This window comes from Callorhinus ursinus, unplaced genomic scaffold (assembly GCF_003265705.2).
Source record: "Callorhinus ursinus isolate GAN/ISIS: 27379988/994484 unplaced genomic scaffold, GSC_fseal_2.0 scaffold56, whole genome shotgun sequence".
In the NCBI taxonomy this organism is placed as follows: domain Eukaryota; kingdom Metazoa; phylum Chordata; class Mammalia; order Carnivora; family Otariidae; genus Callorhinus; species Callorhinus ursinus.
Genome location: NW_027397118.1, coordinates 182,089 through 205,696, shown reverse-complemented (window position 1 = coordinate 205,696; position 23,608 = coordinate 182,089). Strand labels below are relative to the sequence as shown.

Genomic DNA, 23,608 nt, shown 5'->3' with positions numbered 1-23,608 from the left:
AACACACGGGCCGTGTCTTCCTCTACCGTCCCCCCGCCCCGTTTCACAGACACCTTCATGAGGCGGTCACTCGGCAGCAGCCCGTGAAGAAGACACGTGGCCCTGGACAGGAGCAAAAGCTCTGTGCCGCAGGGACGAGGCCCGCTGAGGGCCACCCGCAGGGACACCCCGAGCTCCAGCTGCAGGCCCGGTGGCCAGGAGGGCGCGCGCCTGGGAGCGGACAGCAGGCCGGGCTTAGCCTCTCTGGGCCTGTTTTTTCAGCCCCACATCTGTCACGTGAATGCAGTGACAGTGCTCCCTCTGGGAGGTCAGAGACTCTGACTCATCACCACAAAGGGCTCGGGTCCCAGGAGCACACAGGTGCTCTGAGTGTGGCCGAAGCCGTCCTCGGGAGACAACCAGCCCGCCGAAGTTACAACCAGTTAGGCCCAGACCCTTTGGTTTTCCAAGAAAGGTTTGGAATCTGAACGTTTCTAAAGGTTTTTCATTGTTGGCCATCTGTTTAAAAAGGCACGACGTGGGCCTGACGTGACAAGGAACTCTGGGCCACCGGGTTGTGACTGGAGATTTCTATGAGCGAGAGCCAGAGGATCAACTTACTTGCGCGCCTGCTGCAGGAGGTCATCCTTACGCTGGACCAGCATGCGCTGCCTCTCGTCCGCAGACTTGGAGAAGCGGCTGCCCCGGGCCTCAAAGTCTTCCCCCTCACTGGGCTCCACCTCCACCTCACTGAAATCCAAGGCCTCCTCCAGCCGGGGACTGAGGTCTAGCGGCACACGCTCAGTCTGGGCACAGAGGAAGCAAGGGACCGCTGTGACCACAGGCTAACCTCCCAAGCAGATTCCCCACCCAACCTAAGTGCCCCAAACAATGTTCTTCTGGACCCACGGGGAGGTATGCTGCCAGGTGGGAAACCAGCAGCATATGTGTAATGGCCGATGTGGGCTCTGAAAAGCAGGCTGCTGCATCAAGCTTGTGCACCACTAGGAACAGCACCTGACTCAAGCTAGATGTTCAGTATTAGTGAAATTTATTGTACAGGATTACCAGCACGAAAAACATAGGCACCTTGAAACTGTACTCTCAGAAAATAATAAAGTTTGCATTCTGGGAAATTTTTGTTCAGCTCTACAAATCGCTCCAACACTTAAACAAGTCTTATCAGATTTACTGCACAAATTTTACACCTTCACTTGACTCCAAAAACAGAGGCAGGCAGATTAAAAGGGATAAATTCTAAGACTCTTTTAAACAGCTATAAATCACATGATTCCTTGTGTAACAGGATTATTAAAATGGGACTCTCTCAGTTTTGGCTGAAGCTCTGAACACTAAGACAATGCACAGGCGCCTCCACACACTTAGGCCGGTGCCTGAACATCTATGCTCCTGCTACCGGACGGACCCAGGCTGGCCAGTGTCAGCCCAGCACCTACCTCTAGGTGACAAGAAAGTTGAGGTGGAAGAGGCTGAGAGATTAGCCTATTTGTAAGACTTCCTCTGTGCAGCACTTATCTGTCACGCAGCATCACCACCCTTCCCTGCCTTCAGCCTAGCGAGCAGGGCGACTTGAAGAGAGCCATGTGTCCAGACTAATATTCCCTGGAGTTTGAGGGCCCTGGGAACTGGTGGTGACTCACACACCTGAGGAATCTCGAGACAAAGAAACCTGCTTGTGGCAAATAAAAAAAGGCCGCGAGGGGAGCAAGTTCAACCGGCATGGACTCCAAGGCCCTGCTGCGGGCCCTGCAACCTGAGGTTGTTAAAACAGACTTTGCCCAAAGGACCACTTGGAGGGTGATATGGCCTCCCCAAAGGTAGGGGTGGTCATAAATAGCCAGCCCAAGTTAGGGTTTCCAGTGCTAGATGGGGCAGGGGGTTCTGTGAGGTAACAACTGTAACACACGTGCAAGTGCATGCGCACGCACACACGCACACACACACACACACGCTGGGGTCACGTGGCCTAAGCCACCCTCCTCCTGAGCCTGACTCGGGAGGACATGGAAAGAGCAGCTGGTGAATGGAGAAAGAGATGAAGGAAGGAAACAAATGCCCACCCCCAGCCCTGCCGGCTCCCGAGCCAGCCTGAGCTCAGGCAGGAGAGAGGCTCTGCACTCAGTGCTGGCACAGTTAATGCCATGCTTGGGCTACATCGAGGTCTTTGCTAACAGACTGTTATCCAAGGACTTCTTACTTCTTGAGAATGACTATAAACGCAATACAGCATGTTCCTTGTGAAATAAGTAATTTTCCTTCACTGTGCTAGAAAAAATTCAGAAATCTTCACGTTAACTGTAAAAACAGAGTTGGGGAATCAGGACAGAAACTGAACGTGCTCTCCCCACAGGGGCCCCCAATGAGCCCAGCACTCAAATCTAGGCTGGACCAGCTATCCAAAATCCCAGGAATGCAAAACTGAATCCCTTCTGCAAAAGCCAGGCACCATTTTACAAATGCGGCCCAATCCAAACGCGGATTTGGATTTGAAAACCTTAACTCAGCAAACAGATTTGAAAATGTCTTAGTCTTAGGGTTTCCCATCTGCAGGGAAACCACACACAAGGTGAAAGCAGCTTCCATGTCACTCAGCCATTAAAGCAGCTGCTTCAAGAAGCTCTCCGACTCCCTGCTCCGCGGGAAGCCTGCTTCTCCCTCTCCCACTCCCCCTGCTTGTGTTCCCTCTCTCGCTGTGTCTCTCTCTGTCAAATAAATAAATAAAATCTTTAAAAAAAAAAAGGTGCCCAAGAGACCCTGGGGGACAAGGCGGCACCAGTGTCGAGCCCTAGCCCCGTGAGTAGGAAGCCCCACATCACAAACGCAGATGCAAAATGACAGGGTGGTTTTGGGGTTTTTCCAGTCTCTTAAGAAAGTTTCTGGAAAGTGTGGTCATTGATTAAGCAAATGGGAATTATAGATGAGGGGTGTGAACCGAACCCCCAGGGTGGGGGACTAAGTGTGTGCTGAGGGGAGCACCTCTGCCCTGGAAACCAGAGGAGCTGCTTGTGAAAGGGGCGGCCACCCGAGTCACCCACGTGCGTATCTAGGCAGAGCTGGCTCCCAGAATAACCACACTCCTCCCCATCTCCACTCAAGAGGGTCTCATCTGCGTGAAGTGCATGGAAGTATCTGGAAATGCCGAGTTGGGCAAGTGAGGTGTGGGGAAGAACTTGAGAGAGCCGAGCCCCATTCGGTCGCCTTCTGGGTTCAGATGTCCAATCACTCTGAGTCCTGCCTATGCCCGGCTTCCCTCTGCCCCTCCTAGTGCTCAAGGTGGCAGAGCTGGCCCGGGGACAGCATGACTCCGTTCTCCTCCAGGTCCTGAGGATAATGCCTGGGGAGCTGGCTGCAGGCCCTGGGTAGAAATGCAGGCCATGCTGTGGGCAGAGCTTGGTTTGTTCATCTGAAATCCTGGGACCATGTGGCACAGGGCCTTCTCTGCCACCCCGGCCCCAGGCCTCATGAACATCAGAGGCAGGACTGAAGACCACCACCAGGCACCACAGGACTGCCCCTGGGGACCCATACACACTCTCTCCGGGGTGCAGACCTTACCTGCACAGAAGCTTCTCCCTCCTCCTGGTCTCCGTTTGGCCTTTCCACAGGACTATTCAATGCAGGCCTGATGCCATCTGGGCGCTGCAAGAGAAACGCCCCCACAGACAGTAGGGAGCTGCTCGGGGCTAGAGGAGCAGGGCCGGGGAAAACCTGGGGTACAGAGGGGGCATGGGTCCCCAGCGCCGTCTGGGCTTTGACAAAGTCTGTGGCAGCAAAGAAATGAAGCTACCAATATCAAAGATAAGACAAGGGAGCCCAAGTATCCAAAATCTATAAAGAACTTCTCAAACTCAACACCCAAAGAACAAATGATCCAATCAAGCAATGAGAAGACATGAACAGACATTTCTGCAAAGAAGACATCCAAATGGCCAACAGACACATGAAAAAGTGCTCAACATCGCTCGGCATCAGGGAAATCCAAATCAAAATCTCCATGAGATACCACCTCACACCCGTCAGAATGGCTAAAATTAACAAGTCAGGAAACGACAGATGTTGGTGGGGATGTGGAGAAAGGGGAACCCTCCTACACTGTTGGTGGGAATGCAAGCTGGTGCAACCACTCTGGAAAACAGTATGGAGGTTCCTCAAAAAGTTGAAAATAGAGCTACCATACGATCCAGCAATTGCACTACTGGGTATTTACCCCAAAGATACAAATGTAGTGATCCGAAGGGGCACCTGCACCCCAATGTTTATAGCAGCAATGTTCACAATAGCCAAACTTATGGAAAGAGCCTAGATGTCCATCAACAGAGGAATGGATAAAGAAGATGTGGGGTGTGTGTGTGTGTGTGTGTGTGTGTGTGTGTGTGTGTGTGTGTGTATAATGGAATACTACACAGCCATCAAAAAGAATGAAATCTTGCCATTTGCAACATGGATGGAACTAGAGGGTATTATGCTAAGCGAAATAAGTCATTCAGAGAAAGACAAGTATCATATGATCTCACTGATATGAGGAAGTTGAGAAACAAGACAGAGGATCATAGGGGAAGGGAGGGAAAAATGAAACAAGACGAAACCAGAGAGGGAGACGAACTATAAGAGATCCTTAATCTCAGGAAACAACCTGAGGGTTGCTGGAGTGGTGGGGGTGGGAGGGATGGGGTGGCTGGGTGATGGACATGGGGGAGGGTATCTGCTGTGGTGAGCGCTGTGAATTGTGTAAGACTGATGAATCACAGACCTGTACCCCTGAAACAAATATTATATGTTAATAAAAAAATTTAAAAAAATAAAAAAAAACAAAAAACAAGACAAGGGAGCCCGAGGCCTGAGCTTGAGTTATCAACTGGCTCCCATTCAGTGTCTCCTCGGGAGCAGTGACTGCACCACAAGAACAAATCGACAGCAGGTAACACTGACTGAGCACTTGTTGGAAACCGGACATGACCATCTCATTGATCTTAACACCCTGTGAAGTAGCGACCGTTGCTCTTCTCATTTGTAGCCAGTCTGAGATCTTGGCCAAGGCCACAGACGCTCTGGAGCCCTGCCCATCTCCCTGAAAGGTCCTGCCACCTCAATGCTGGCTTGCCAGTCTCTGTGCCTGAGAACTCACTCTGGCTGCACAAGGTCACGGTGCATCCCACCCCAAGTGGCCCTCAACCAGCAGCTGATGGGAAGTGGCATCCAAACACTCCTGCTCGCCGCCCCTCCAGAGGCCCCCCGGGGGCTCAAACTCTAGACATCCGCGACACTAAGCTGCTCTAACAAGCCTTTACTGGCCGCCTTCCCTCCCCCATCTCACAGCCCCACCTGCTGCCTGTGTGTCCTGGAACCTTCCCAAATGACCCCCTGGCACTTGAATCCTTGAACCAGGGTCTGCTGCTCGATAATCCAAAGTCAACAGCCAGGTCAAAAAGGGAAGGACAGATGAACCACGTCTAACGTCAGCCCGTTTGACTCCAAACTCCAGGCTCGTTCTCTCTTGAAAAGGTTCTCAAGTTTTAGGATTTTATTAACAGATTTCCATATATTCTTATACATGAAGTTGAATGATTTGAATGACTCCGTGGTCATGTATTGATCCCTTGGGCCCGCCAGAAAGCTTGCTTCAAAATGTTAATACTTCGGTCAAATCACTATGTCATACATCTGAAACACTGTACATCAAAAGGAAACATAATATAACATTGTAGGTCAACTACGTTTCTAAAATTTAAAGTAAATAAATAAATAAAATGTTCCTACTCCTTGTACTCGAAGAGGTTATAGAATGGGCCAGGCAATCTGACCTTGTTAATACACTCACACAGCGATTACACCCAACGGAAAATCACAGCAATGTGCAAAGCCAACCAGGGACAGAGGGCATTACCTCCTAGAGCCGGGGGTCAGCAAACAGTAGCCTGCAGGCCAAATTCACCCTCCACCTATTTTTGTAAATAGATGTTTCCTAGAACACAGTAAGGCACCTGCACTCACATACTGTCCGCGGCCACTACGGTGGCAGAGCGGAGACCTTACAACAGGGACCCGTGGCTCACAAAGCCTAAAATATTTCTATCTGCCCTAAAGAAAAAGGTTGCCAATCCTTGTCCGAGAGGAACCAACACTATGACCTCCTGGACTGGCCAGGCAGGGCAGGCAGATTTGCAGCGTCTACCTGTACAAAAAATTTCCCCAATACATTTGTCTTTGTCTTACTCTGAGCCCCTGGGGTGGGTCTGTCCGCAGTTAAAATTTGCAAAGTTAGGAAATTCACAGAAACCCTTCATCAAATCATGAATGATATTCAATTAAGGAACTAAACAGTTAATCTTACAGGATTAAATCTTTGTGAAGACAGAATCCATTTTTCACTTACCTGTGTAGGAAAAGGTACTTGAATCCGTCCTTCTAAAATGTTATCTGTTGTTATTTCTACGGAGCGTGTCAGCTGGAGGTCCTGCAGCACGAGGTGGTATGGAACCTGGGGAAACATTTCTTGAATCTGATGAGCCTGGAGGAATACAAATACAGAGGCCATGGAGACGTTTGCTCGCAACAGTTACTGCTCGGGGCTGTGGGGTATGGCAAGCTCTGCACCCTGAACCTGGCATCCAGCCTTGGAAACACCAGCAACGGGCCCCTCTATTCTGCACGTCCCTGTCACACCTCACTCCTTCTGGCGGGTTTTTCCAGGATGCCAAACAGGTAACTTGGGATACCATCAATTTCAAAATAAAAAGAGCACAGAAATCCAGCTGCATCCCAAAACAGGCTCACCGAGAATGTTCCAGTTTTAAAAAGTGTTCATTTTAAAGATCAGTGTAACTCAGGTATTAAAAAAAAAAAAAAGTGTCCTCCTTAAAGAACACTGCCGAAAAGGAACAAACTTCTGATACACAGCCACATGGATGAAATTCAAATGCATTAGGTTAAGTGAAAGAGCCTGACTCACAAGGCTATGTACTACAGAATTCCATTTCTATAGCATTCTAGAACAGGCAAAATCAAAGCGACAGAAGACAGGTAGGTGGTTGCCAGAGACTGGGGGTGGGGAGAGGAAGTGATGACAAAGGGGCACAATGTCATCTGGGGGAAGGGAGATGGAGCTGTTCTAGATCTTGAGGATGGTGATAGCCACACAATTGTAGGAGTTTGACAAGATGCACAGAATCGGATACTACAAAGTGTGAATCTACCATATGTAAATTATACCACAACCAGAAAAAAAAGATTAAAAAGCATGTAAACTCGGAACACTAGAGCTGTAGGTTTCAAACCACACTCGAGAAACATCGGCGAGTCCACGTTGTGCTCTGAGTGGCAGCCGGGGTGCAGGGGACGATGGCACAGGTCTCCGCACACCACCACCCATACTCATATCAAAGGGGCCCAGATTTTGTTTTTCATGTATGTATGCTCATTTTACAATGCTTACATTCATGGTTTTATTTGTGGAAAAGCCCCAATGATCAAAAGGAAAAAAGAGCAGGAAAAATGGGGTTAGAGGCACAGAGAAGTCTACCACTGGAATACTAGCTCGGCAGAGCACAGCATTACAGCCGTGGGAGGGGAAGGCATCCAGCATCAGGGCCTCAAGAGCCGAGATCAGGGTGAGCCATGCACAGAGTTTGCTTAGTGTCTCGCTGGGGTGGGAGGGCAAGACAAGCAAAGTCCAGCCACAGGACCCACGGCCCCCACATGCCTGGAACCCCTCAGGGTTTACAGGAATGGGAGCGGAGCATTTTTTTCTCCAGGTCAAATCAAAGCTAAGTGGAGAAAAGTCCATAAAAACCTCAACAATCAGGTAACATTCTTCTCTACTCTTAAACAGCTTCCCCTTCATTTCCCAAATAAAAACATGCCTGAGATTCATTTCACAAGAGCAAAGCTTTTCTTCCAGAAAATCCAGCGAGTTCCATATTGGATCTTTATAAAAAATGTATGGGTCCAGTACATTCATTGTGCTAAAAATACGCTATTCCAATCTGTCATGGAGCTGGAGGAAGAACAGCCAGAGCCTATCTGAGAATTCTAAATACCCCAACTTAGTCCTGGAGGTTCACGTGCCCAGGATTCTGATTTTTTCAGGGAGCAGGTGAGGTGATCCACCTGCAGAGCTTCAACAGCTGCCAGAGCCCAAAGTCCACAGACACAGAGCCTGATACCACCCGGTGGGTGGGCGCATCAGGCCACTCCACTGCAGACCATCTAGGCCCATTATGACATCACTCACACACTGCTGACGTGGCTGAGCGCTGCGCCAAGGAACGAGGTGCCAGCAGGAACCCAGGCCTTTTATTAGGATGATGGTTATTGCGGGCAAAAACATATAACCATCTTAACCAATCTTTCAAACCAGATGCATGTTACTGTGCAACACATCTCTAGCACTTTCCCATGTTGCAAAACTGAAACACCGAACAGCACCTCCCCAGCACCCTCTCCCCGAGCCCCTGGCAACTACCATTCTACTTTCTATTTCTAAGACAGTGACTAAGTTACATTCCTCACTTAAGTGGAACTGTGTGGTGTTTGTCTTTTCTTAGCTCATGTAATATAATGTCCTCAAGGTGCATCCATGTCGTGGCACATGGTAAGATTTCCTTTTTTATTTTCATTTTTTTTTTAAGATTTTATTTATTTATTTGAAAGAGAGAGAGACAGCGAGAGAGGGAACACAAGCAGGGGGAGTGGGAGAGGGAGAAGCAGGCTTCCCGCAGAGCAGGAAACCCGATGTGGGACTCGATCCCAGGACCCTGGGATCATGACCTGAGCCGAAGGCAGACACTTAACGACTGAGCCACCCAGGCGCCCCAGGATTTCCTTCTTTTTTAAAGGTTGACTAATATTCCACGCTTTCAGAATCCATTCACCTCTGACGGACACTCAGGCCACGTCTTGGTTACTATGAGCCGGGCCATCTACTTAAACCATTTCTCAACGGCACGCCTGTAGCCTCCATTCCTCCTCCTAGCAAGGGCAGCTGCCTCTCTCTCCCGCTCTGGCTCCCAGCCCTGCCAGCCAGCCCAGGGTCTTCGCTCTTCCATGTTCACCTTCCTGTTTGTGCTGCACCTTTGAGCTCTCCCTCTCTAGTGATCACTCCCATTCACACCCCAAACATGCTCTCGAATCGATCTTTTGAAAAGGCCCATGGGTACTCAAAAGAACTGAAAGCAGAGCCTCCGCGATATTCGCACTTTCACGCCCACTGCGGCACTGTTCACAAGAGCCAAAAGGTGGAAGCAACCCAAGGGTCCGTCAGTGGAGGACTGGATAAGTGAAATGTGATCTACCCGGGCAGCGGAATGTTAGTGAGCCTTAAAAATGAAGGAAATTCTGACCCCTGCTACAACGTGGCTGAACCATGCTAAGTGAAGTAAGCCAGCCAAGAAAAGACAAACACTGTGATCCCACAGCTCTTCCTGGGACAAGGGCTTGGGTGCATGGAGGAAAGGATGGGAGCGTGACTTCACTGGATCCTTCTCCACAGCTTCTGAAACTTGTGTATAAATGGCCTGTTCAAAAACCTTAAAAAAAACTTAAAAAACAAACACTCCCCTGATACCATAACCCTCTCAAGCCACCACCTCCACTCCTCCGCCCCCTTTTACAACCCAGTTTCTCCAGCTCCCACTCATTTCCAATCTACCTCAAGTACCCAATCCCACAGGCCACGGAAACCACTTACTCCTCTGCGGCGAACCCACCATCCGCATTCGGCGGAGTCCAACGTGTCCCCCTCCGACCTCACCCTCTGAGAACTCGTCCTCTCCTCCTCGCGAGCCAAGTCCTCTCCTGGGAAAAGACCGGGTCCCTGCCTCCAGGAGCATCTGCAGACCCAGGGCTCCCAAGCGTCCCTCTGCAGCTAGATCAAATCCGCGAGGTCCAGACACCGCCACGGCGCCTGCACTTGGACGGCTCCGGCCCAGCAGGAGGGACTGCAGAGGCCCTGGCCTCAGTCCCGCTCCTGCCCGACGCGGTACGCGGGCCCCCACCCACGCCGCAGCGTCACTGACACCCACGGCAGCGGCTGCCGCTCTCCGCTTCCCTTGCCCCCCCGCCCCTCCGCCCAAAGCAGTGTCGTCAAGTCCTGTCAGTTCATCGCCTGGTAAGTGTCTTCCTGCTGCCCCTTCTTTTCATCCTCACCTCCAACACCCTGGGCCAACCACCATCTTTCTCACCTGCACTACTGCAGCCTCCTGACTGGGCTCACGGCTTCCACCTCTGCCCCCCTGTAGTCGTCTCCCAGAAGCAAATCGTTCTGTTAATGTCCTGTCCATCCCCCAGGGGGAGGAAAAAGGCCTTGAACAACCTTCTAATACTTCCGCGATAAAATCTAAACCGGAGGGGCGCCTGGGTGGCTCGGTCAGTTAAGGGTCTGCCTTCGGCTCAGGTCAGGATCCTGGAGTCCCGGGATCGAGTCCCGCATCGGGCTCCCGGCTCAGCGGGGAGTCTGCTTCTCCCTCACCCCTTCCCACCGCTTGTGCCCGCTCTCTTATAAATAAATAAAATCTTAAACGAACAACAAACAAATCTCAGCTGGACTGTGGCCTACTAAGCCCTGCATGACTGGGCTCTGCAAGCTCACCCCACGTCACAGTCTTGGCCTCCAACTTGCTAGGTCACTTCCACAGGTACCTCCCTGCCTCCAGGGCTTTCTCACCTCACGGCCTACGGCTTGGTTTCCACTGCCTCCGCTTCCCCCAACTGCCTCCTTCTTGTCCTTCAGGCCTCAGCTGAAGTCTCGGCCCCTGGGAGAGAACTCCTCACACGCCTCCCCTCACACAGCCTTTACCCCCCATGCTAACCCTGCACATCGCTGGCCTTACTCCCCTCAGAGCACTCACTGCACCAGCGATGAGCTCTCTCGTTTGTGCTTGCAATCAGTCTCCCCAGCTGGAATCTACACCTGCTGGGACTGGGGCCCACATATGCCTTGTTTATATGGCAGGTGCCATGTGACTGTTTACCCCGCACAGTGCCTGCCGCAGGAATAGGCTTTCAGGACAGCTTTTCAAGTAAATTCACAAAGATAAAGGAACAAAGGGGCAAATGAACCAGTGACGCTCTGAAGTACTGACCAGGCTTACCCAGGTCAGCCAGAGGCCCTATCTAAGCAGGACTAAGGTAGTGAGCATTTTAAGATTCCTGCATTTACCATCACAGTGAACACTAAATTGCAATGATAATGACACATAATTCTCTAACTCTATAGAACAAAAATACACACCATATGATAAAGCTTTAGAAAAATACAAAGAATATTTGAAGTATATCCTTGAGCCACCAGCATGCATGCCTTCAGATCTCAAGGTATACACCCGTACCTCCACAGATGTGTGTGTGCTTGCTTATTTGGGGGAGCAAGGGGGACAGGGGTCTGGAAAACACACTTAGTAGGCCTAATACAACTTTTAATAAAAGGCCCATCGTTCTCTCTGGTCACTAAATCTCCAAATACTTCTGGCTACAATCAAGGAGAGTCCCACGATTGGCCTAGATCACGACAGAGTGAGCATGGCAGGGCTCAGAAAAGGATAAAGTATCTGCCACACAACAAAAATGGAAGCTGGTTTCCAAAGCAGTTTCAAGTTTTAAAACACAGGAATTTGGGCGCCTGGGTGGCTCAGTTGGTTAAGTGACTGCCTTCGGCTCAGGTCATGATCCCGGAGTCCTGGGATCGAGTCCCACATCGGGCTCCCTGCTCAGCAGGGAGCCTGCTTCTCCCTCTGACCCTCCCCCCTCTCATGTACTCTCTCTCTCTCTCATTCTCGCTCTCTCAAATAAATAAATAAATCTTTAAAAAAAAATAAATAAAATAAAATAAAATAAAATAAAACACAGGAATTTAAGTGGTCCCAGTGAGTAGAGACAATGCCCCTGAAAATCCTGCTATTCTGCCCGAGTGCAGCATACACACTGCACACACGGTCAGCCCCTCTTCGATTATTCACCATCTGGAAGCGGTTAGTGCTCCTTACCATTGCATTCAGCTGCGAGTTGCTGGCCTGCGTAATGCCGAGAATGTTGGTGGTATGCATCACTTCAACTGAAAAACTCGGCAGCCAACTGGCGATCCGGGACCCTAGGACAAACAAGACCCCAGCACAAATTAGACATCTCTTTCCCGGCGTTGTCTACTCTGGAGTCAGCCACTCTGGGACACCAGCTGGTGCCACTGAGGCCTTACTACAGGCCAGGCCTTTTGTACCGAGGGATTCACATGGATTAGTTCACTTCATCAAGTCTAAAACCTCACGTGGTACCATCTACTTTGATCCCCATTTTACCCTTCTCAGAGATGCCTCGGTGCCCTTGGTGTTTTGTCCCCAGAGCGCTCAGAAGTTAGATAACTTGCCCTAGATCATACAATTTAATTATGGGGGACAGCATCTGAAACCAGACTGGCAGGTTCCAGAACACTTCACCACCAGGCTCTCCTGCTTTCCCGTGGCTCTGGATCCACATGTCAAGCTGCTCGCAGCCTAGCAAATAAGGGAGGTTTTCAAGATTCTACAGCTGCTACAACAGGGGGGGTTTGTGCTCCTCTCTTTCACACTATACACAATTACTACTCGTGTGGACACATCACTTTCACAATTACGTTCAAGAAGTATTTTCTATTTAATCATCTGATTTGAAGACCCTGATTTTCTGATTTGATTCAAAATTGTTTTCAGAGTCCCATGACATAAGCTTATGGACTAAAGGCACCAAGAAGTCGGCTTCTTCTGCCATTTCCCTAAGAAAAGGGGAGCCTAAGATAAAACACCACCAGGGGCACCTGGGTGGCTCAGTCGGTTGGGTGTCGGACTCTTTCAGCTCAGGTCATGATATCAGGGTCATGAGATCGAGCCCCATGTTGGGCTCAGCACGGAGTCTACTTGAGATTCTCTCCCTCTCCCTCCCCCGGTTAGCTAGCGCGCTCTCTCTCAAATAAACAAAATCTTTAAAACAACAAGAAAACACCACCAAGTATTGGCTGTGAAACAACCTGCTATCAAAGCCATACATTTAGGGGTTATTTTTCTCTCCTTCACAAAGAGTCACTGAGGCATGGAATATAAAAAACAAGCTAAACAGCTGTCTCAAGGTCTTGCCCAACAAAACATGCCTGTTAAAAAACTGGATACTTATTTCATGTACTTTACCAGGGAGAAAGAAAGTTGACTTCTCTATTTTGACTAAGTTTTTAGTAATAATTCGTAAACAGATTACACCGCTGGGCCCCAAGTGCACGATCTACTGGCATATTTCCGAGGTCATACCTGACAGAGGCCTTAACTGACAGCCAACAAAGCAGCCGCCTCTAAGCCCTCCAGTGGCCGTGGCCCAGCCAGCCAAGCTACCTTATCTCCTGCTCTCTGAGGCTGGACTCTCCTGCCCTTGATCCTTCTATCACAGGTCTCACCAACACACCATGGTTCCCGTCATGCTCCACCCTCAGAAACTCAAATCCCAGGTCTGAACAGCACACCTCCTAACAAAATTCCAGGAATACCCATTTTAGGATAACAAATAGGAACTCACAGAACTCAGTGGTATCAAAATTGAGGAGAATCCACAACAGCTTACCGCAATGTGAATTAAGGAAAGATGGTCAACCAGCCCCTGATGTGGGGCCCATGGCTTCAGAATTTTAAATATAGCTTTTACTACAACTCCTTGCAACACTGCCAAGAGGTAGAACATTCATATTTTATGGACAAGGAAAAGGTTCCACCTTGGATTCCACTTCTGATACTCACGGGAAAGGCTGCTCCATGATCCTGCATTATATGCTTAAGTACTATACCAATGCCATCAATTAGCGACGGTTAACTATTAAACTGATTAAGTGTGTTCCTCATAGGCATGGTTGAGTCAATACCTGGAGCACCTCCTCCTCCCCACTCTCACCCCCATATTCACAGAGAATCCAGCAAATGCCCAGCACAGAGTAACTCCCCAGGGCTATCCATACCTACTGAACACTTTCAATTAAGAGGGAAATATTTCTATTAAACTGGCCTACACCAATTTATAATTGGCCTACACATGACAATTTGTAGTTAAAACAGCATCCTCTTAGGGGAGAAAGCCCCTCAGGTACGGTTTTAGAGGTTGAGACGAACCATCAAAGTGGAAGAAGTGATTGTGCTGGTTCAGGCGAGGTCGGCCTTCGGCGGCTGCTACAGGCACCAAGTTCTCATCCAAGTTGTCTCCTTGCTGGTCCTCCCGGACCCGGTTATTGTCAGCAATATTAAGAGACATTCTGCATGTTGGGCAGGAGGTGTCTTGTTCTAGCCAGGAACGAAGGCAGGAGCTACGAAAAAGTCCAAAATAAGATGTCCTTAGCATATTTTGTGAGAATTCACCAGAAGCACTCTGAATGTAGCAAATGTGTTGCAATTTTGGCTTGTATTTAACAACAGTGAGATTTAAATATTGAGAAACGTTTGCTGACATTACCTTTTCACTGATATACTTCTAGCGCGTTCTGCCGTGAACATCAATTTGTCCACATACATAGTCACCTAATGAGCTCCTGGTCATGACCCTGCTCAAATAAGACTCCATCACATGGCCTGCCATCTTCCTTTCCAACTCCATTTGACTACTTCAGAATCCATGTGGCTGAATCACCCAACACCCTGGCCTACCGTGAATCTGAATCTTCTACTCCAGGGATCTGTTCTCTCAACTCTCCTTCAGCTACCCACGAACATGGTCATAACCTTGGCTTTCTCTTCAAACTCTTGACTTCAAAGATCTCACTCTAACTAAAGCTCCTCTCCTTCCAGCTCACCCTGAGGCCCTTATTTGCTGAGAGCACCCGTCCACGACGACACCACTTTCTCATCAAGCATCACAACCCCTCACGTCCTCACTCTTTACCTCACTTACCTACAACCATTCCCTTATGCCCACCACCTCAGCTCCTCCAACCCTCTGCTGTTTGTACTTTGCTTTCCCGAGGCTGGAAGCTTCTTTTCTCCTCTCTCTCAGGAAATGACAATGCCCTAATTATGCGAGATGCAATAACTACTTGGGCTGTCCGTTAACAGGAAGTGAACTAACAAAACCAAGAAGGTGGGATGAAATGATCTCTAAGGTCCCTTCCTATTTTATGATAATCCATTACCTTTCTTCTTAGATCTCAAGAAGCCTTCCCATCCCATAACATATTATCTTTCCTTTAAGAGTTCAAGGAGGGACTGAATAAAAAGTGCTCACAACCTCTGTGTCATTTTTAGTATCTGGGGACATGGGCACATATCATGTTAGGAAGGAGAGCCTCACCTCAATGCAATGATCCCCAGAACCCCTGGCAACCTATCAGTACTTAAGTATCAAAATTGTCCCTGAGGCCAGGATAGAGCTACTTCTTACCATCTGTGCGCCAGAAGAGTTTATGACAGTAATGTGACCAAAAAATGAGTGTCTACAGCCAATTCTATCACATTTGAAAATATACATCACCTATGTATAAAATACCTGTTTGTGATCAAATAAATGATTATATTTTTTAAAAGTTTGCTTCCCTTCCTCATAATAAGTAGATAATTAATTAATTAAAGTCTGTTTCCCTAATGAACACCCTTAAATCCCACCACCAGTAAAATTAGCCTTGTGTGGGACTACAGAAGTATGTCAAGATCCTGGGCACCCTCCAATAATGCTACACTGTGACACATTTTTCATCAGCAAACCTAATTTTATTTCGTATTCTGCAAAAACCTCCCACATCAAATACAATAGCCTGAAAACTCCAAGGTGAGAACAACCAGATACAGTGGCCTTAAAAATAAAATGCTAGAGTTCCCCAGCTAAAAAAACCAAACCTCAGAGGAAACAGGTATTTTTTATGACTATACTAATACTCTATTGAAAGAATATTTCTCCCCCTTCTAAGTATGACACTTCAATGTAATGAAATATTCATTGGATACTCTGAAATCTTGTAAAGACATCTTCTATGAAAACAAATTATCTAGCTATACAACCTGCTGGAATATAGACATTTAGTTTTATCACAAATTTAAATGCATTTGCCCTGTTTACTGTAGCGTAAGCCCTGACAGCTGGCTTTTCTTTTTGTAGTGCAAGTGCCTGCTTTAAGCTTCGATGGCTGAGGCACTCACCTCCAAGATGACTCTCTCAAATAAACACACCGCCAACCACACGACTAAAGAGCCAGCAACCCCCCAATTTGTCTTAGAGATCTTGGTTGATTTCGATAACTGACCAAGTAAGGTAGGTTATACTTTCTCTTCCTCTTTAACTCCTATTCTTACAGGCTTTAAACTCCTATTCTTATATTTTAAATAAAGACTTATTTTAGAGAAAGGGAATGGGCGAGTGGGGGTAAGGGCAGAGGGAGAGGGAGAGAAGCAGACTCCCTACTGAGCTCAGAGCCCCGGCATAGGGCTTGATCCCATAACCCTGAGATCATGACCTGAGCCGACATCAACAGTCAAAATGCGTAACCGACTGAGCCACAGGTGCCCCTTTATTCTTATGTTTTAAATTCACCAACAGTGAGCCCACAAAACACTGGGCTTCCACCCTCCACCCTAACAAAAGCAGAACCCTAGGCCCACGATTCCATCCTAGTGACAACCCCACTGTGTGGCCCCAGGTGTTCCATGTGCTTTCTAAGACCTGTGATGTATAAACCCCTTTTCCCCAAACTTTCCTGATGGTTATTGCTAATGGTGTCTTGCAGTCATAATAAGAACCACAAGGGCCAGTGCAGCCCCAATACTGATTATCGATAAGCTGAGACCAGCACAAAACAACTATCATCCCACCATCCCGTTCCCATTCTATTAACCAGAGCTACAGTGTAAGGCAAATCAAGTGGTCCTATTAATGTTTGCTCACTCAACCCAAGGCAGGTGAGTATTCTAAACACTAAACACTTGAGCAATTAGTAAACACTCTGAGAAAAATGAAAACAAAAACACAACATAGCAAAACTTATGGGATATAGCAGAAGCAATATTCAGAGGCAAATTTTATAACTAAAAATGCATGAAAAGAAAAAAGATTTCAAATTGAAAGCCTAACTTTGTATCTTATAGAACCAGAAAAAGATCAAAGAAACCCAAAGTCAGAAGAAGGAAATAATACAGATCAGAGAAGAGGTAACTGAAATACAGAACACAAAAACAATAGAGTAACCAATGAAACCAAAAGCCATTTTTTTTGTTTTTATTTATTTATTTATTTATTTGCCAGAGAGAGAGAGAGAAAGAGAACGCACAGGCAAGGGGAGCGGCAGGCAGAGGGAGAAGCAGGCTCCCTGCTGAGCAAGGAGCCCAGGGTGGGATTCAATCCCGGGACCCCAAGATCATGACCTGAGCCAAAGGCAGACGCTTAACCAACTGAGCCACCCAGGCATCCTCAAAAGCTGGTTCTTAAAAAAATATCAACAAAAGTGACAATTTTTAGGTAGACTAAGCAAAAATATAGATACAAAAATTAAAAGCAGAAATCGAAGTATGGAAAAAAAAAGAAATGAAAGTATGAACATTACTACCAACCTTACAGAAATGATAAGGATTATAACAGAATACTAGAAATAATTGTAATACAACAAATTAGAGAATACAGAGAAATACAGAGAAAAAATATAGGGCAAATTTCTACCAACACTGAAACTACCTAAATTGACTCAAGAAATAGAAAGGGGCGCCTGGGTGGCTCAGTCGGTTAAGCATCTGCCTTTGGCTCAGGTCATGATCCCAGGGTCCTGGGATCAAGCCCTGCGTCAGGAGCCTCTCCCTCTGTGCTCTCTCCCTCTGTCTCTCAAAAAAATAAAATCCTTAAAAGAAAAAAGGAAGAAGAAATATAAAACTGCAACAGATTTATACAAGTAAAGAGACTGACTCACTCAAAAAATCTCCCAGAAAGGAAAAGCCCAAGACAGGTTCACTGGTAAATTCTACCAAATATGTCAAGAAGAATGAACACCAATCCTACTCAAGCTCTTCCAAAATACAGGACAGAAAACTTCCTAACACATACTCTGAGGCCAGCATTACTGATACCAAAACCAGACACAGACACCACAAGAAAAGACAACTGCCAACCAATATCTCTTATGAATATAGATGCAAAAGTCCTCAACAAAATACCAGTGAACCAAATTCAACAGCACATTAAAAAGATTGCACACACCACGAACAAAAGGGATTTATTTACCCTAGAAATGCAAGTGTGGTTGAACATAAGAAAATGAATCAGTGTTAACACACCACATTAGAACAAAGGAAAAAAAAAACATGATAATCTCAATAGAGGCAGAAAAATCATTTTACAAAACTGAACACTCTTTCATGATAAAAATACTCAGGAAACTAGGAATAGAAGGGAATGACCTTAAAAGACATTCATGAAAAACCCACAGGTAATATCACACTCAACTGAAGAAGACTGAAAGTTTTTCCTCAAAGCTCAGGAACAAGAATGCTTGTTTTCACCACTGCTATACAACATTGTATAGCAAGACCTAGCCAGAGCAATTAGGTAAGAAAAAAAAAAAAAAACTTCCAAAATATATAAAAAAAAAAAAAAAAAAAAAAAAAGGAAGTAAAACCAACTCTACTTGCAGATGATATGATCCTAAACTACTATAGAGCTAATCATCAAATTCAGAAAAGTTGCACAATACAAAAGCAACACATAAAAAACAATTATATTTCTAACCCAAACAGGAAATTTAGAAAACAATTCCATTTGTATCAATCCCAAAAGAATAAAATACCTAGGGCGCCTGGGTGGCTCAGATGGTTAAGCATCTGCCTTCGGCTCAGGTCACGATCCCAGAGTCCTGGGATCGAGTCCCACATCGGGCTCCCTACTCCTTGGGAGCCTGCTTCTCCCTCTGCCTCTGTCTCTCATGAATAAATAAATAAATAAATCTTTAAAAAAAAAGAATAAAATACCTAGAAATAAATTTAACCAAGGAGATGAAAGACCTGATACTAAAAACCACAAAAGATTGCTGAAAGAAATCAAAGACCTAAATAACAGGAAAAACATACCATGTTCATGGCTTGGAACACGTAATACTGTTACAACAGTAATATTCTCCAAAGTGATCTACAGATTCAACACAATCTCTATTAAATTCCACGGGCCTTTTTTGCAGAAATGGGAAAGTGGATCCCCAAATTCATACAGAATTGTAAGGGGCCCCAAACAGCCAAAACAATACTGAAAAAGTTGGAGGACTCACCATTTCCCAGTTTCAAAACTTCCTACAAACATAGAGTAATCGAAACACCACAGTAGTGGAACAAAGATAGGCCTATAGACCACTGGAATAGAACTGAGAATCCAGAAATAAACCCAGTATCTATGGCCAACTGATTTCAGCAAGGGTCCCAAGACCATTCAATGGGGGAAAGAATAGATTCTTCAACAAATGAGGTTGAGCAACTGGACAACCACATGTAAAAGAATGAAGTCAGACCCCTCCTTCACTTCATGTAAAATTATTAACTCAAAATGGACCAATGACCTAAATATAAGAGCTAAAACCATAAAACTACTAGAAGAAAACAGGGGTAAATCTTCATGACCTCAGATTTGGCAATGGATTCTTAGATTTGACACTAAAAGTATCAGTAACCGAAGAAAAAATAGGTACACTGGACTTCAAAATAGTGAAAACTTTGTGTACATCAAAGGACATTGTCAAGAAAATGAAAATACAGCTACAGAATGAAAGAAGATATTTGCAAATCATACATCTGATAAAAGGTTAGTATCCAGAACACAGAAAGAACTCTTACAACTTATTAACAAAAAGACAAACAACCCAATTAAAAAATGGGCCAAGGAGTTGAAGAGACACTTTCCAAAGAAGATAGACAAATGGCCAACAGGCACAATCAATGTTCAGCATCAATGGTCATTAAGGAAATGCAAATCAAAATCCCAATGAGATACCACTTCCCACTAGCACAGCTATCAGAAAAACAGAAAAAATAAATGTGAAGTATAAAATGTGAAGAAATTAGAATCTCCATACATCGTTGGTGGGATGTAAAATGGTGTAGCTGCTAGAAAACAGTTTGGTAGTTCCTCAAGAAGTTAAACAGAGAATTACACATGACCCAGTAATTCCACTCCTAGGTATACCCCAAAGAATTAGAAACAGGTACTCAAACAGATACTTGTTCACAAATTTGATCATAGCAATATTTGCAATACCTAAATGGTAGAAATAACCGAAATGCCCATCAACAGATGAATGGGTAAATAAATTGTTTATTATAAAATTATTTAAATTCAGCCATAAAAAGGAATGAAGTGCTGATATTTGCTACAACTTGGATTTGAAAACATTCTGCTGAGTGAAAGAATCCAGTCACAAAAGGTAGGATTCCTTTTTTATGAACTGTCCAGAAGAGGCAAATCCATAGACAGAAAGCAGATTAGTGGTTGCCCGGTGACGGAGGAGGGAGAAATGGGGACTCATTACTTTAATGAGTATGGGGTGTTACGCTGTGATGATGAAACAGTTTTGAAACTAGAAAGAAGTGGTAGCTACATAACACTGAATGCACTAAATGCCACTGAATTGTACATTTTAAGAAGGTTAACTGTATGTTACGTGAATTTTGCCTTCATCAAAAAAGGAAATCATAAACTTAATCTAATCATGTGCTTTAGATTTCTTCTAGACTAAAGTACACTCCTGGAGTTAGTCTTTCCAACTGTCTCTAAGCTCCTTTGGAGAAATGTGTGTGAATTCTCTGGTCTTCCAACCTCAACCAGCACTATACGTGCAGTTACCCAGCTGCAAAACCAGGAGAATCCCTGATTCCTCTTTTAGACTTCATTCTCACAGCCAATCCAGTACCACATGCCTGCATTCCTCTGATCTGTCCACTTCTCCCCAACCGCCTTACACCACTGTAGCCCAAGCTACTCTCAACACATGCCTGAATCACTGCAGCCCTTACTAACTAGTCCCCCTGATCTTCTCAAGCTGCAAATCTGATCCCCAACCCCTCCTAAAACCCTTCAATGACGTCTCACCTTTTCCACTGGCCCTCAAGCCCCTGCCTGCTTCTCCTGACTCCGCAAACGCCACTCCCCTCCTATGCTCTAAGTCCTGGTCACACCAGTTCTCTTCCAGTTTCTCCCACACACCCCATTCCCTCCTGCTAGAGGGTCACTCTCCTTTTGCTGACTCAAGTCCTACTCATCACCAAGAGTCACTTCCTCCAGGCTTGAGTCAGATTCCTTTGCTACAAGTTCTCAAGAATCACATTCCTTTCCTTTACAGTACTTCACTCAATTTATACTTATACATTCAGAAATGCGCCTGGCTAATTTATGTTCATCTCCTCCATTAAACTACAAGCTGCACAAAAGCAAAGACCATATCTGTGGTTTCCGTTTTATCCCCAGACCCCAACAGAACACCCAGCACATAAAAAATTCTATCAATATCTGTTCTCCACAAATGGACCCACAACTCTATGGTCAACCAATCTTCGACAAAGCAGGAAAGAATATCCAATGGAAAAAGACAGTCTCTTCAACAAATGGTGTTGGGAAAACTGGACAGCCACATGCGGAAAAATGAAACTGGACAAAAATTAATTCAAAATGGATGATGTGAGACAGGAAACCATCAAAATCCTAGAGGAGAACATAGACGGCAACCTCTTCGACCTTGGTCATAGTAACTTCTTCCTAGACACATCACCGGAGGCAAGGGGAACAAAAGCAAAAATGAACTACTGGGACTTCATCAAGATAAAAAGCTTCTGGGGCGCCTGGGAGGCTCAGTCGTTAAGTGTCTGCCTTCGGCTCAGGTCATGATCCCAGGGTCCTGGGACTGAGCCCCGCATCGGGCTCCCTGCTCCGCGGGAAGCCTGCTTCTCCCTCTCCCTCTGTCCCTGCTTGTGTTCCTTCTCTTGCTGTGTCTCTCTGTCAAATAAATAAATAAAATCTTTAAAAAAAGAAAAAGATAAAAAGCTTCTGCATAATGAAGGAAACAATCACAAAACTAAAAGGCAGCCCACAGAATGGAAGAAGGTATTTGTACACAATGTATCTATACGATAAAGGGCTAGTATTCAAAATCTATGAAGAACTTATCAAGCTCAACACCCCAAAAAGAAATAACCCAGCTAAGAAATGGGCAGAAGACATGAATAGACACTTTTCCAAAGAAGACATCCAGATGGCTAATGGACACATGAAAAGATGCTCAACACCACTCATCATCAGGGAAATGCAAATCAAAACCACAGTGAGATACCACCTCATAACCTGTGAGAATGGCTAAAATTAACAATACAAGAAACAACAGATGTTGGCGAGGATGTGGAGAAAGGGGAATCCTCTCTCACTGTTGGTGGGAATGCAAACTGGTACACTCTGGAGAACAGTTTGGAGTTTCCTCAGGAAGTTAAATATAGAACTACTGTATGATGCAGCAACTGAATTACTACCCAAAGGATACAAAAATACAGATTTGAAGGGGTACAGGCACCCCAATGTTTATAGCAGCGTTATCGACAATAGCCAAACTATGGAGAGAACCCAAATGTCCACTGACTGATGAATGGATAAAGAAGATGTAGTATACATATCCACTGGAATATTACTCAGCCATCAAAAAAATGAAATCTTGCCATTTGCAACGATGTGGATAAGCTATTATGCTAAGTGAAATAAGTCAGTCAGAGAAAGAGAAATACCATATGATCTCACTCATGTGGAATTTAAGAAAAACATGAACATATGGGAGGGGGAAAAGAAAAAAGAGAGGGAAATGAACCATAAGAGACTCTTAACGATAGAAAACAAACTGAGAGCTGATGGAGGGAGGTGGGTGGGGGATGGGCATTAAGGAGTGCACTTGTGATGAGCACTGGGTGTTATATGCAAGTGATGAATCACTGAATTCTACTCCTGAAACCAATACTGCACTATATATTGGGGTGCCTGGGTGGCTCAGTTGGTTAAGCGACTGCCTTCGGCTCAGGTCATGATCCTGGAGTCCCGGGATCGAGTTCCACATCAGGCTCCCTGCTCAGCAGGAAGTCTGCTTCTCCCTCTGACCCTCCCCCCTCTTATGCTCTATCTCATTCTCTCTCTCAAATAAATAAATAAAATCTTAAAAAAAAAATTGCACTATATATTAACTAAAATTTAAATTAAAAAAGTATTTAAATTTAAAAAATTAAAATTAAAGTATATGTATTTAGCTACTGATGCTCAAGCTCCAAAGCCCTTCTAATATTAAAAAAAAAAGAAAAACAATTTGGGAATAAAAATGAGAAAAGGAAGATTAAAGATGTAAAGATGAAAACTTTCTCAACGTGCAAAAATGATCACAGATGCAAAAAGCCAAAGATACCCCATAGATACCTCAACATGAAAAAAAATATCCAATCCAGGGCACCTGGGTGGCTCAGTCTTTACATCTGACTTTGGCTCAGGTCATGATCTCAAGGTCCTAGAATCCAGGCCCCTGTCTGGCTTCCCGCTCAGCAGGGAGTCTGTTTCTCCCTCTCCCTCTCCCCCTGCTCATGCTCTCTCTCTCTCAAATAAATAAAATCTTAAAAAAAAAAAAAGACGTCTACTCCATAGACAC

General features: G+C 45.8%; 1 protein-coding gene across 3 annotated transcripts in view; it reads right to left on the bottom strand.

Annotated features, from left to right (window-relative positions):
• LOC112809088 (cleavage and polyadenylation specificity factor subunit 5) overlaps positions 1–23,608 on the bottom strand; it is a 68,329-nt gene that overhangs the window by 1,610 nt on the left and 43,111 nt on the right. The window contains exons 12-16 of one of the 3 annotated variants that reach the window (XM_073884399.1): positions 14,112–14,302; positions 11,979–12,082; positions 6,374–6,508; positions 3,556–3,639; positions 601–785 (exon numbers count right to left, since the gene is read on the bottom strand). In XM_073884399.1, the coding sequence (XP_073740500.1) occupies positions 601–785; positions 3,556–3,639; positions 6,374–6,508; positions 11,979–12,082; positions 14,112–14,302 (699 nt within the window). Of the gene's footprint in view, positions 1–600; positions 786–3,555; positions 3,640–4,734; positions 5,670–6,373; positions 6,509–11,978; positions 12,083–14,111; positions 14,303–23,608 lie in introns of those variants that run through there. The other 2 variants (XM_025852431.2, XM_073884400.1) reach the window with 2 other exon arrangements.